General features: G+C 37.6%; 1 protein-coding gene and 1 pseudogene across 7 annotated transcripts in view; one reads left to right on the top strand and one right to left on the bottom strand.

The window, feature by feature from the left end:
* The window catches only part of POC5 (POC5 centriolar protein), a 45,643-nt gene that overhangs the window by 18,942 nt on the left and 12,196 nt on the right, over nucleotides 1-14,505 (bottom strand). For 3 of the 7 annotated variants that reach the window (XM_007079833.3, XM_042988590.1, XM_042988605.1), the window contains 5 exons: nucleotides 14,293-14,434; nucleotides 12,032-12,118; nucleotides 9,539-9,744; nucleotides 7,670-7,846; nucleotides 4,282-4,386 (listed from right to left, as the gene is read on the bottom strand). In XM_007079833.3, coding sequence (XP_007079895.2) covers nucleotides 4,282-4,386; nucleotides 7,670-7,846; nucleotides 9,539-9,744; nucleotides 12,032-12,118; nucleotides 14,293-14,434 — 717 coding nt within the window. The remainder of the gene's footprint in view (nucleotides 1-4,281; nucleotides 4,387-7,669; nucleotides 7,847-9,538; nucleotides 9,745-12,031; nucleotides 12,119-14,292; nucleotides 14,435-14,505) is intronic. The other 4 variants (XM_007079834.3, XM_042988612.1, XM_042988619.1 and 1 more) reach the window with 3 other exon arrangements.
* On the top strand, nucleotides 5,803-6,118 carry LOC102957380 (annotated as a pseudogene).

Genomic DNA, 14,505 nt, shown 5'->3' on the forward strand with positions numbered 1-14,505 from the left:
ATGGCAGAAAATATATGGAAACAAACGATAGTGAAAATACAACAATCCAAACACTTTGGGATGCAGCGAAGGCAGTCCTGAGAGGAAAATACATGGCAATCCAGGCCTATCTCAAGAAATAAGAAAAATCCCAAATACAAAATCTAACAGCACACCTAAAGGAAATAGAAGCAGAGCAGCAAAGACACCCCAAACCCAGCAGAAGAAGAGAAATAATAAAGATCAGAGCAGAAATAAACAATATAGAATCTAAAAAAATGGTAGAGCAGATCAACGAAACCAAGAGTTGGTTTTTTGAAAAAATAAACAAAATTGACAAACCTCTAGCCAGGCTTCTCAAAAAGAAAAGGGAGATGACCCAAATAGATAAAATCATGAATGAAAATGGAATGATTACAACCAATCTCTCAGAAATACAAGCAATTATCAGGGAATACTATGAAAAATTATATGCCAACAAATTGGACAACCTGGAAGAAATGGACAAATTCCTAAACACCCACACTCTTCCAAAACTCAATCAGGAGGAAATAGAAAGCTTGAACAGACCCATAACCAGTGAAGAAATTGAATCAGTTATCAAAAATCTCCCAACAAATAAGAGTCCAGGACCAGATGGCTTCCCTGGGGAATTCTACCAGACATTTAAAGCAGAGATGATACCCGTCCTTCTCAAGCTATTCCAAGAAATAGAAAGGGAAGGAAAACTTCCAGACTCATTCTATGAAGCCAGTATTACTTTGATTCCTAAACCAGACAGAGACCCAGTAAAAAAAGAGAACTACAGGCCAATATCCCTGATGAATATGGATGCAAAAATTCTCAATAAGATACTAGCAAATCGAATTCAACAGCTTATAAAAAGAATTATTCACCATGATCAAGTGGGATTCATTCCTGGGATGCGGGGCTGGTTCAACATTCGCAAATCAATCAACGTGATACATCACATTAATAAAAGAAAAGATAAGAACCACATGATCCTGTCAATCGATGCAGAAAAAGCATTTGACAAAATTCAGCATCCTTTCTTAGTAAAAACCCTCGAGAAAGTCGAGATAGAAGGAACATACTTAAACATCATAAAAGCCATTTATGAAAAGCCCATAGCTAATATCATCCTCAATGGGAAAAAACTGAGAGCTTTCCCCCTGAGATCAGGAACACGACGGGGATGTCCGCTCTCACCGCTGTTGTTTAACATAGTGTTGGAATCAGCATCAGCAATCAGACAACAAAAGGAAATCAAAGGCATCAAAATTGGCAAAGATGAAGTCAAGCTTTCACTTTTTGCAGATGACATGATATTATACATGGAAAATCCGATAGACTCCACCAAAAGTCTGCTAGAACTGATACATGAATTTAGCAAAGTTGCAGGATACAAAATCAATATACAGAAATCAGGTGCATTCTTATATACTAATAATGAAGCAACAGAAAGACAAATAAAGAAACTGATCCCATTCACAATTGCACCAAGAAGCATAAAATACCTAGGAATAAGTCTAACCAAAGATGTAAAAGATCTGTATGCTGAAAACTATAGAAAGCTTATGAAGGTAATTGAAGAAGATATAAAGAAATGGAAAGACATTCCCTGCTCATGGACTGGAAGAATGAATATTGTCAAAATGTCAATACTACCCAAAGCTATCTACACATTCAATGCAATCCCAATCAAAATTGCACCAGCATTCTTCTCGAAACTAGAACAAGCAATCCTAAAATTCATATGGAACCACAAAAGACCCCGAATAGCCAAAGTAACTTTGAAGAAGAAGACCAAGCAGGAGGCATCACAATCCCAGACTTTAGCCTCTACTACAAAGCTGTAATCATCAAGACAGCATGGTATTGGCACAAAAACAGACACATAGACCAATGGAATAGAATAGAAACCCCAGAATTAGACCCACAAAAGTAGGGCCGACTAATCTTTCACAAAGCAGGAAAGAATATCCAATGGAAAAAAGACACTCTCTTTAACAAATGGTGCTGGGAGAACTGGACAGCAACATGCAGAAGAATGAAACTAGACCACTTTCTTACACCATTCACAAAAATAAACTCAAAATGGATAAAGGACCTGAATGTGAGACACGAAACCATCAAAACCCTAGAGGAGAAAGCAGGGAAAGACCTCTCTGACCTCGGCCGCAGCAATTTCTTACTTGACACATCCCCAAAGACAAGGGAGTTAAAAGCAAAAATGAACTATTGGGACCTCATGAAGATAAAAAGCTTCTGCACAGCCAAGGAAACAATCAACAAAACTAAAAGGCAACAAACGGAATGGGAAAAGATATTTGTAAATGAAATATCGGACAAAGGGCTAGTATCCAAAATCTATAAAGAGCTCACCAAACTCCACACCCGAAAAACAAATAACCCAGTGAAGAAATGGGCAGAAAACATGAATAGACACTTCTCTAAAGAAGACATCCGGATGGCCAACAGGCACATGAAAAGATGCTCAACGTTGCTCCTCATCAGGGAAATACAAATCAAAACCACACTCAGATATCACCTCACGCCAGTCAGAGTGGCCAAAATGAACAAATCAGGAGACTACAGATGCTGGAGAGGATGTGGAGAAACAGGAACCCTCTTGCACTGTTGGTGGGAATGCAAACTGGTGCAGCTGCTCTGGAAAACAGTGTGGAGGTTCCTCAAAAATTAAAAATAGACCTACTCTATGACCCAGCAGAGTAGCACTGCTAGGAATTTACCCAAGGGATACAGGAGTACTGAGGCATAGGGGCACTTGTACCCCAATGTTTATAGCAGCACTCTCAACAATAGCCAAATTATGGAAAGAGCCTAAATGTCCATCAACTGACGAATGGATAAAGAAATTGTGGTTTACATACATAATGGAGTACTACGTGGCAATGAGAAAGAATGAAATATGGCCCTTTGTAGCAACGTGGATGGAACTGGAGAGTGTGATGCTAAGTGAAATAAGCCATACAGAGAAAGACAGATACCATATGTTTTCACTCTTATGTGGATCCTGAGAGACTTAACAGAAACCCATGGTGGAGGGGAAGGAAAAAAAAAAAAAAGAGATTAGAGTGGGAGAGAGCCAAAGCATAGGAGACTCTTAAAAACTGAGAACAAACTGAGGGTTGATGGGGGGTGGGAGGGAGGGGAGGGTAGGTGATGGGTATTGAAGAGGGCATCTTTTGGGATGAGCACTGGGTGTTGTATGGAAACCAATTTGACAATAAATGTCATATATTAAAAAAAAAAAAACTGATGGCAGCCTCCACTATGTCCACTAACATTTAAACATAATATATTCTGATTATGTCAGTTGGTAAATAACTTTCAAAATACGGCATACTCATTAAATAGCTCTTTTCTCTATGATAATGTAGATTCAATCTATTGGGATTCATAAAAAAAATGAAAGCACTAGGAATTATTCTTCAAGGAGAAATCCTGTTCCACGATAGTAATAGCCTTTTCTTTAAGTATTCAGAACTAAATGCAGAGAGATCATTCCATGGCTCACATAAACATCAAATACACACACACACACACACACACACACACACACACACACAACGCATCTATCCCCTATACTCTTGAGTCTCTATACTGTCTTCTTGTGGGATATACATATCCTCTCATCTTTTCCACTTCTGATACAATAATTTATTACTCGCTCTCAGTTTATATTTACTCTGCTATACTGATTCAACTCTTACTTAACTAAAATAAAGACAATCACAGTTAAATTATAAACAAACTAAAGATAATTTTTAAAAAGCTACACAGACATGGCTTTCTTTGATTCTCACTCTAAGTCAAGTCTACAAAACAAACGATCACACAGTTTTATAATGTATCAATACAGTAGTGCCTCTTTATGAAGAGACTATATGGATACATTCAGGCATGTGTGAAGCAGAAACAATATAAGAAGCATATGATATGTTAGACATTATCAATTCCTTCTCCACACAATCACATCTGAATTTAAATTTGTTAAAAGGGTTCCGTGACAAGGGCATTTGTAAGTCAGTTATGATCCTTACTATGAAGTAGGGGATGATAGATCAATAGGTCTATAAAATATGAGGTATTTTTTTCCAAAATACACCAAAATCAAATTCCTTTAAAATCTAGGCAACATTAAATTGTAAATTCATTTTGATTTATTAGAAAACAAATCTTTCTTTGACTTTAACAGGAGCTCCAAAATGTGATCCTACACCCTTTTGAGTTCAGAAGTCTAGTATCTGTCAGTTATTGTTTTGTTTTTATACTTACATCCTGCCTGGATTTAACATGGCCAATTCGCCAGTGGAAGAATGTTCTCATCAGCTCTATCCTTTCCTTTTGCTTGCCTATGGCATGAGACAAGCTAGAAATCACCTGTAAATAGCAATTAACACAATTATTGTAATGTCACAATAATTGGTAAAGTGACTTTCACATATATCAAAAAGTGCTCAAAAGAATACCTGTGGAGCACTACTACATTCATCTAATTAACCTCATTATTATCTTTAAAAACACCAAAAAGCTTGTCCACCTGAATGCACTACATATCAATGAATGAAGGAGAGCAAAAGAGGAAAGAAAGAAAAGCCTTCATTATTTGTATCTTGATAATCACAAAAAAAGTTTATGTATATAAAATTAATACTCATTGACATTTAATTCAAGAAAGATGACTACACATTTGAAAATTTTGCCACATACACAGAAAGGCTTTGTGCACTACATTTGAGGGTAGGGACCAGGTTTTAAACATCTTTCTGGTCCCTTAAGTACCTTTAATAACCTTGGGTTAGAAGTTGCTCACTAACTGTTTAAGGATTTTCTGGATTCAACAAACTCATAAAAGCAAACAAGAGTTATACCATAATGTACTTCTTCAGTGATGCTATTCTCGTTCTTTTTTAAATAAATCTACGAATGTTTTTAAAACCTAAGATAATATTCTTTCTTATAAAGAAATGAGTGATTGAAATATATATTTTAAATTGGCCACATTAAAGTGAGATTTAGTAAATTAGGCATATTTATTGAGAGACATTTATTCTGGTTCTTCTTTAAATAATTTTCAAAAGTGGAAAAGGGCATACATTTCTGTTAAAAGGCACAGACTGTTCATCTTATTCATTTTCAAAAACTGGACACATATGTATACTCTGTTATGTGTGATACTTTGAAATAAAAAAAAAAAAAGTTTCAAATATTTTAAAACCTCAGGATAGAGTTTTGAGGCCAAGAGAGAAAATGAGTGACATTAGTATCTAGGGTTTCAAAAAAGTAAACTATATAAAATGTTTGATTTTATATCATACCCTGAACATCAAAAGAAATGTATATTTAAAAAAATATACAGTCTTTATCTAGTTCATTAAAACAGTGCTGCATCTGCAGACCAGGAGCTGAGCTGTCGCCTCTGAAAGCTAACATCCTCCCGGGGGGAGCCATGGATTTACTGCACAGTCTGCTGTGTGGAATTAGCACAGACGTGAACCTTACTCTCTCGTTCTTAAGAGGCTAATGGAAAGTGAAATAAAAAGTATTCTCAGGGCACTTGGGTGGCTCAGTCAGTTAAGTGTCTGACTCTTAAGTTTCTGCTCAGGTCATGATCTCACAGTTCATGAGTTCAAACCCAGAGCAGGGCTCCGCACTGACAGCATGGAGACGGCTTGGGATTCTCTCTCTGCCCGCCCCTCCCCTCTCAAAATAAATAAATAAGCTTTAGAGAGAGTTGGACATCCGGCTTGTGAGTGGGTACCTTCATTTCACGTGCGACCTAAGAGCGATTTAAAAATGGGTGATATTGAGAAGAGCAAGGAGATTTTGTTCAGAAGTGCACCCAGTGCCATACCATGGAAAAGGGAGGCAAGCACAAGACTGGGCCAAATCGCCATGGTTTATTTGGGGGAAAGGTCAAGCCCCTGGATTTTCTTATAGGGATGCCAACAAGAACAAAGGCATCACCTGGGGAGAGGAGACACTGATGGACTATTTGGAGAATCCCAGGAAGTACATCCCTGGAACAAAAATGACTTTCGCTGGCATTAAGAAAGCAGGGGAAAGAGCAGACTTGATAGCTTATCTCTAAAAAGCTACTAAGGAACAATAGTTGGCCGTTGCCTTGTTTATTACAAAACAAAAATGTCTCATGACTTTTTTTATGTGTCCCGTATTTAAATAAATTGTATACACCAGAATTCAGATCATGAATGGCTGATAGAATATTTCTTTTGGACCGTCCTGATTTAAATAAGATTAGCTTGTGGGGCGCCTGGGTGGCTCAGTCAGCTGAGCGTCCGACTTCGGCTCAGGTTATGATCTCACAGCTTGTGAGTTCGAGCCCCGCGTCAGGCTCTGCGCTGACAACTTGGAGCCTGGAGCCTGCTTTGGATTCTGTGTCTTCCTCTCCCTCTGCCCCTAACCACTCGCATTATGTCTCTGTCTATCTCAAAAATAAACAGTAAAAAAAAAAAAAATTAAGTAAGATTAGCTTGTGGTTAAATGAGTATGATTCGCTTTTTGAACTTTGATAGTAATTCTGGTTCAGCAAGTGCTGTCATTGTTTTCCCCTTTCAAAAATGATTGGAATTGATTACATGTTCAGCTTTTCACAGAGATGATAAATGCCATCTTTAAACTTATATCTCTAAACTTAAACTTATTTAGATTTATATGGCTGATTATATCAATATATTTAAATACTGAGGAAATCCCTTCGCTGTATCAGAACAGCAAGACTCAGCTGTGATTCAAGTTGTGTTTATTAGCCTGTTAAAGGCAAGGGCTGACGATAAGCTGGCAATGTCCACTTTATCTTTTTAGTCTTAACTATGCCGATTTAATTAAAATTCCCTCCATTTAAAATGTTGCCTTTGGCTTAATGAAAGGCATTTTAGTGTGGTTTATGTATAGTATTAAATAAAGAATATTAACAGTTCTCATGTCTTATAGATGAGCTGTAAGGTCAGATGCTTTTAAAATTGAGTGTGATAAGGTATAGTAGCAGATTTGGCTTGTGAATTCTTTACTAAGTTATAATTCAGGAATGTCATCTAAACAGCTATTCAAAAATACAACTGTGGAATTACCATATATGTATGATTGGTGCTTTTGCCAACTTGTTAGAAGGGTTAAAGTAGAGGAGAAATATCAGCACCAATTTGTAAATTATGTGATAAGGCTTAAGATAATTAAAAACAAAATCACAGATCAAAAAAAAAGCTTTAAAAAAAGTGTTCTCCATGTCTATCAATAAAACGAAAAAGACATCATCAATGAAGAAAGACATAGCATCGATAAAATGTGAGATACTTAAAATGACCCCTAAAAAGATGGTTTAAAATGTGGGTAATGCTGGTTCCCCAATGTTCTCTTAAGAGCAGTTAGGAAAAAAAGACCGGGGAAAAGAAATTAGTGTTCCCACATTCAGCACACACTTCTAAAACTTCGAGCACACTGAAGCTGATGACAAAGATTAAATGACAAGACGCTGGCATGTTTAAGAGGAAGAATATATCTTATTCCTATGTATCTATTTTTTCAGTTTCTGAAGCAATCTTCCCTTTGTATCTTGTATGACCTAAATAATCAGTTCCTGGCATTTATTGCCTAGCAAGATTTTTACTGCATCTCACTTAAAAAGAAATACAAAAGTGAAGACCTCATCTTTCCTCCCAATAGAGATTTCATAGGCTTTTTGCAGCTCCTTCAAACTGTTGATCTGGTTGCACAGTTGTTTCAAATGTGCTTCGTGTTTTTCTTTCTCTTTTTTCATTTCCATTCGGTGCCAGTCAATAAAATTAAGTCTCCATTTACTTAGTTCAGATATGATGTTTGTCTGAAAAATAAATATGCCAGCAATTAAGCAGTGTGTTTAGTACTGCTTCTTAAAATTACACTGAAATTAAGAAACATTAAAACTAATCGGTACAAGCAATCAACATAAGAGCTATTTATAAAAACCACTAATGAAAACGTTTGCAAGTTCAACAGTTGTGGCTCTTCTCAGGTCACATTCACCATACTAAGGAAATGGATTTTTTTTTTCCTACTTTAAGTCACTTTGTATGAAACCTTGCTGTCCTTTGAAAACATTTCTGGTCCTTCCGTGGTTTATTCAAGGACTTTAATGTCCATATTAAGATAGATCAAGGAGGGCAGAAAGTCAGAGTATGGCCTTGGCTCAGCCACGGGACTGGGAAGTTATTTAGATAGAGGTGGATAACGGAAACCAGGGGGGTTGACGCTTTCTTTCCCCAAATCGTTTATCACAGAGGCCATCTTACCACAAATTGCTAAGTCTGATCCCTTTTCCCCCAACTGAATGGCATAAGTAAAAATACCAAATAATCATGTTATCAAAACAACTGCCTAACAATATGCTTAACTGAACAGAGAACATATTACGTGATTAGCGGTAGCACTTACACCATGACACAGATATGAAACCTGTTCCAAGGGGGAAAATGGTAAAAACTATACTAAAAGATTATTTCTAGAATTTATGGTTCCCAATAATAGAGAAATAAAAATGCCATAAAACCCTCAGGACTTTAATTTCACCATATATGTGAATATTCAGTTTTCTCAAACTATGTTTCAGAAAAACTGTCATTTTCTCCATTATATATATGTATATATATTTTTTAAAGTTTATTTCTTTTGAGAGAGAGAGAGAGAGCATGAGCAGGGGAGGGGCAGAGAGAGAGGGAGAGAGAAAGAGAGGGAGGGAGGGAGGGAGGGAGGGAGGGAGGGAGGGAGAGAGAGAGAGAGAGAGAGAGAGAGAATCCAAGGCAGGCTCCACACTATCAGCGCAGAGCCCAATGCGGGGTTTGAACTCCAAAACACAAGATCATGACCTGAGCCAAAACCAAGAGTCAGAGGCTTAACACTGAGCCACCCCGGCACCCTTCCATTATATTTTAAATAGAAAAAAATTTGCCATTTCTGTAATACCTTATTTTATTTAGAGGCCAATACCACCACTAAAATAGTCAGCTTTTATAGACTTACCAGTTACACAAGGTGGTTGCTATAAGCAGCTACAAAATGAATATACGTTGCTAAAACTGGATGCTGTGTTACATATAAAAGGAGACATGTTCATTCGTCACAGCTATGAGATGGTAAGGATTCAATAGGTATCTTTGTCACACGTAGGCTGAGTCTTTAAAAACACCCGAGAAGTTCAGTGGAACCTACAGAGCTATTCAGCAACTACTGAAAACCTTGCTAATTCAAAACATGGTTTCTGATCTAGTAGCATCACCTGGGAGCTTGTTAGAAATGCATAATCTTGGGCCCTGATCAAGACCAACTGACAAGCTGGTTTAACAGGATTCCCAGATGATGCGTACAGATATTAAAGACTGAGAAGGACAGACTTAAAACACTGGACTAACCTTCTAAGGAAACTAAAGATTTTTTTCACAAAATCTTTTGATTCAAAGAAAAGAACAGGAAATAGTGGAATCAAGAGCAAAACTGTTATACTACATATGAAACAACTGTAACTGAACAACTGTAATACCTTAAGTCCTGAACTCCAAAGATCAAGTACATTTTCCATCTTCTGAAGGTTTTCATCAGAAATAAGAAAATCGCTCACAACAATTTCATGGGCATCTGCATGACTAGAAACAGATGCTGGTGAGGAAGAGTCACCTAAGAGGTTAGAACTGAAAAAGTCCATGACTGGGTGAGAAGGCTTCCTCGGTGACAACACTGGTGATGACCCTGGAATAGAGGAAAGTTGTTGTGGTCAGGCCAGATTGAGAATAACCCAAATGGTAAGAAATTCCAGTGGAAGGTAAGACGTCAGTGACCTTCAGAAGTAGAGGAAAATGCAGAGAAATAACCTTTCAGTTTACTTACTCTTTTTTTTTTTAGCGTTTATTTATTTATTTTGAGAGAAAGAGAGCACATGACTCTTGTCAACTTTACAAGTTGAGCACCTGACTTTTGATTTTGGCTCAGGTCATGATCCTGAGGTGTGGGATCAAGTCCCATGTTAGGCTCTGCACTGAGCATGGAGCCTTTTGGGATTCTCTCTCTCCCTTTGCCCCTCTCCAACCCATCCCATTCTCTTTCTCTCTCAGAAAAGAGAGAGATAGAGAGACAGAGAGAGAGAGAGAGAGAGAGAGAGAGAGAGAGAGAGAGAGGGAGAGAAAGAAAGGGTTAAGTAATGGACCAAGGTCCCAGTGGTTGTCTATAGGTCATTATTACTTTATATAACACACTGGTGAGGGTTTTAACACCAGTAAAATTCAACACTGTAAGCACAAAGAGTAGTTTAGTTTTAACAGATACTCAGTTGTAAGGCACACTGTTAGCCTTCAACACACAGGTGAAAACATACACGTCTATATATATGTATACACATATATGTATATAATTTCCATCCTCTGCCCATATACATGGTAGAGGGTAGTGGGCTGGGGTGGAGGATAGATGTAGGGGTGAAAGCCAGTGCCAGAACAGGCATCTACCTTTCAAAAGCACAAAACAGAAAAGATTACTATTTTATCACACATGTATGCTGGAATTAGAGACGGTTTATCATTTCTCACATATCTCACTTTTATTACAAGGGTCCTAATAACCAAGACTGAAAGGCCTTCTTCTTTTCCTTGGACAATGAGATGAGTCAAACAGATAAATCTACTGTAGAACTTGTTACTTGAAAGTAAATCAAGAACTCTTTGCAAAAGGGAAAATCACGCTCTAATATATATGTTTTACATAAAAAATTTATTCAGTAAATGGTTCAGGCTAGTCAACTATGAAACACCGCCTCCATACTGTGAAGAATAAACCCAGAGAATAAAGCAGAGAGACAAAGTATGTGAATGTTCTCTTTCACTAGATTTCACCAACAATATCTGCACCCACAGGAAAAGCAATAGACTCTGATTTTTCATTTTTACTTATTTTAAAAAAATTGTTTTAATATTTATTTATTTTTGAGACAGACAGAATGTGAGCAGGGGAGGGGCAGAGAGAGAGAGGGAGACACAGAATCCAAAGCAGGCTCAAGGCTCTGAGCTGTCAGCACAGAGTGCGACATGGGGCTCGAACTCATGAACCGTGAGATCATGACCTGAGCCAAAGTTGGACACTTAACCGACTAAGCCACCCAGGCACTCCTCTGATTTTTAATTTTTTAAACATATTTTTTAAACACCTTTTGAAAAAGAGAATCATATAACTGAAGAACTTGAAAGGTCCCCAAGTATTATACCACCCAAGCCTTTTTTGTACAAGTGAGCAAACCAAAGGTTAGAGGCATTTCTTGTAGGGTGGCTTACACGGCCCGTACATTAAATAACATTATATCACAGAGCAAGAAGCCTGTTCTATTTTAATTATTTAATCACTTCAATCTGGTGCTAGTGTGCTTTTATAACCTCTGTAACACTTGCTCATCTCTCCTTTCAACCAAGGAAAAGCAGATTTCAGGCTGAACACATCACCAGCAGTCTTCAATCAAAACTTACTAATTGTTAGTTGCATTCATTTTTACCATTGATTTCTATTTATAAAGGGTATATTAGTTTTATTCTATAATCAGTAATGACACAAATTTTTCTTCTAATGAGTTTAAGCTAAAAATGAATATATCTAAAGAAAAAATGACAGAACAAGGGGTATAAAGATAGGACAAAAATCACTAAGTTGGTACACAAATGCCTGAATGTTGGGAAAGAATGCACTGGTTCATGAAAACATTGAAATTGGCCAAATTAGCTGACTCCCATGAAATCTTTTAAAGTACTGCCCTCTAATCTAGCAGTTTTAAGAAAGGATGCCACACACTGTAATACATTAACCTGTCTTAATTGTACTATTTTAGAATTTGGGGAAATTATTTTAAATAGTATTAGTTAATAAATCAGCAACAGCAGCATTTTAAAATCATGCCAATGAGTAATATGCTGAAATGATTCCTCTTACTACACAAATAAAATTCATCAAACCACAAAATGTTGTATGTTAATAAAAACAAACTGAGGAAAAGTCATACCATCTGTCTTTGAATGACTTGAAATATTCAAATCACATCCTTTTCCAACTTCCATCCTTGTTTCTTTTACTACAGAGCTATTTCCTGCTGAAAATAAAATAATTTTTTTATTAAACCAAACCACTCTTTATATCAAATGCCTAATCACACATACTTAAGAGGGTAGCAGTACATAGGATTTTAGAACAGCAAAATACAACATGCTGGGGATAGAGGAACACTAAGCCAAAGAACAAAGAGAAGGACAAAACTGAGAGAACAAAGTCTTAACTATATCATTAATAAGCTCAATTTTACCCACCAAATATAGATGGAAGAGAATTCAGCCTACTGTAGCATTCAGTTCACACTAAGAGACTGAGTGGATGAATGACATTAGAACTTAGAAGCTATGCAATCTTACATTGGATATTTCCAGGGGCCTGCTGCCATCAAGGTAGAGTGACACTGGTTCCCTCACTTGCAGCTCAGGAACCACTGGTCAATACACGGTGGAAATAAAATGGGGGAAAACCTCACACGAATGGCTGTGTGGAAGGCTTATATACACTTTGGCAACTTCAACATACCTCACTTACATCAAGCAACAGCAATACCAAGAGGAAAGAATGGGATGATGAACTTACATATTCTTATCAATCTTCGTGTGAATCGAGATATCTAAATTCACTGCATGTTGTATGCTTAGATCGCAAATCCTTTTTCGAAAAGGCAGAGTATAAACAAATAAATACTATCTTCCATGCTAGAGAAGAACAGGGGTCTTAAATCCCAAGTGATGACCTTGAAAGGTTGGAGAGCCACGGCAAGGAGAGGACTCCAATGTTGTGTCACTGGGAACAACAGTACAGCAAGGAAGCAAGTGTCTGGTGACCCCCTTAAGGGAGGGGCATACAGGGTGAACACACGGATTGACTAGTTACATATTTTGTAAGAGAGTATGCAGCCCTTTGGGTGTGTTCAACAGGAACTACAGGCTCAGGTACCCAGGGTAATCAAGACATGGTCAAGATCACTGGTGTACAATGAATGAACCCCGGGGCCCTGCCTCTTGAATATCAATTAAAATTTGGGCAGAAAATGTTTCGGGGTAAAATATTGTGGTGGTAAAGTAAATATATGCATTTTACGGTTCTGGCCCTATCTGATGATCAAGTGCAGTATGGTGAAGTCTAGCAGTGGATAGTCCATGTCTACCAAGAGACAGGAACAAAATACTAGGGCTGTAACTTATCGGAACCCCAGGAGCCTGTTGATTCTGAGTAGGCTGTTTCATGTGCCTTCAAGGAGACATCCCTGGAGTTATGCCTACTGTTGATAACTACCCATCACCAGGCCTATCTTTGGAGGGTTTTCTGTGCCCTTTGAAGGAATACTTTTTTACAGCAAGTTGTTTGGGATCCTGTACTTTACCGAATAAGGAATGGATAGGTGAAAGGAGGTTTATCTTCCTTTCTCCACCTTTCATTCACCTATCAACATACATCCTGGCTTGTATTAACTGTCAATTCTGTCAATGACGTAGTCCAAAATGGGTTCGCCTTTGTGGTGATAATTTTTTTTTTTAATTTTTTTTTTTTTAACGTTTATTTATTTTTGAGACAGAGAGAGACACAGCATGAACGGGGGAGGGGCAGAGAGAGAGGGAGACACAGAATCGGAAGCAAGCTCCAGACTCTGAGCCATCAGCCCAGAGCCCGACGCGGGGCTCGAACTCGCGGACTGCGAGATTGTGACCTGAGCTGAAGTCGGACGCTTAACCGACTGAGCCACCCAGGCGCCCCTGTGGTGATAATTTAAACAGTCTTCCACGTTAACAGAAATGCTGCCAACAAAGTCCTAGGACATGGTTCACAAACTTAAGTGGTTCTGAGGGCTACCTATGGAGCATCTATAATTTGGGGCCTTGGGCCATTTAGTTTCCAAGATAATCCTGGTATATAATTACTAGAACAATTAGATGCAATTTACTCCACTGACAGGCATGCTATGGCTATAGTGTTGCTTTCATTTTATTTTATTTTATTTTTTTTGCTTTCATTTTATTTTTCATGTAATAGTTTAAACAAAGTTCATATAAATATCCAGCTGTTGCACAAGAGCCAAGAGTACCATATTAAAATGGAAAACACTTCCCAGATGATAGTGATACACATGAGTGATTGAGAAGAATCACTGGAGAAACATTTCTGGAACTCTAAGTCAACGGCATTAATAAGCTCAATAACAAATTAAGAAATATCTTTCAAAATATACATAACCTTGGTTATGAAGAATATCATCTACTACAGTAGGAATCCTAACATCTGGCACCACTTCTCCTTTAGAATGACACGGCTGTGAAGCTCTTGACTCAATGTTTGGAGTCACAATAGCATAACGAAGCAGTTCTTCATACTCTTCCTATGAGAAGCCAAAAACAAATAATGTATCATAAACGGTCACAATGGACATTCAGGCAAAGAACGATAAAG

This window comes from Panthera tigris, chromosome A1 (assembly GCF_018350195.1).
Source record: "Panthera tigris isolate Pti1 chromosome A1, P.tigris_Pti1_mat1.1, whole genome shotgun sequence".
NCBI lineage: Eukaryota > Metazoa > Chordata > Mammalia > Carnivora > Felidae > Panthera > Panthera tigris.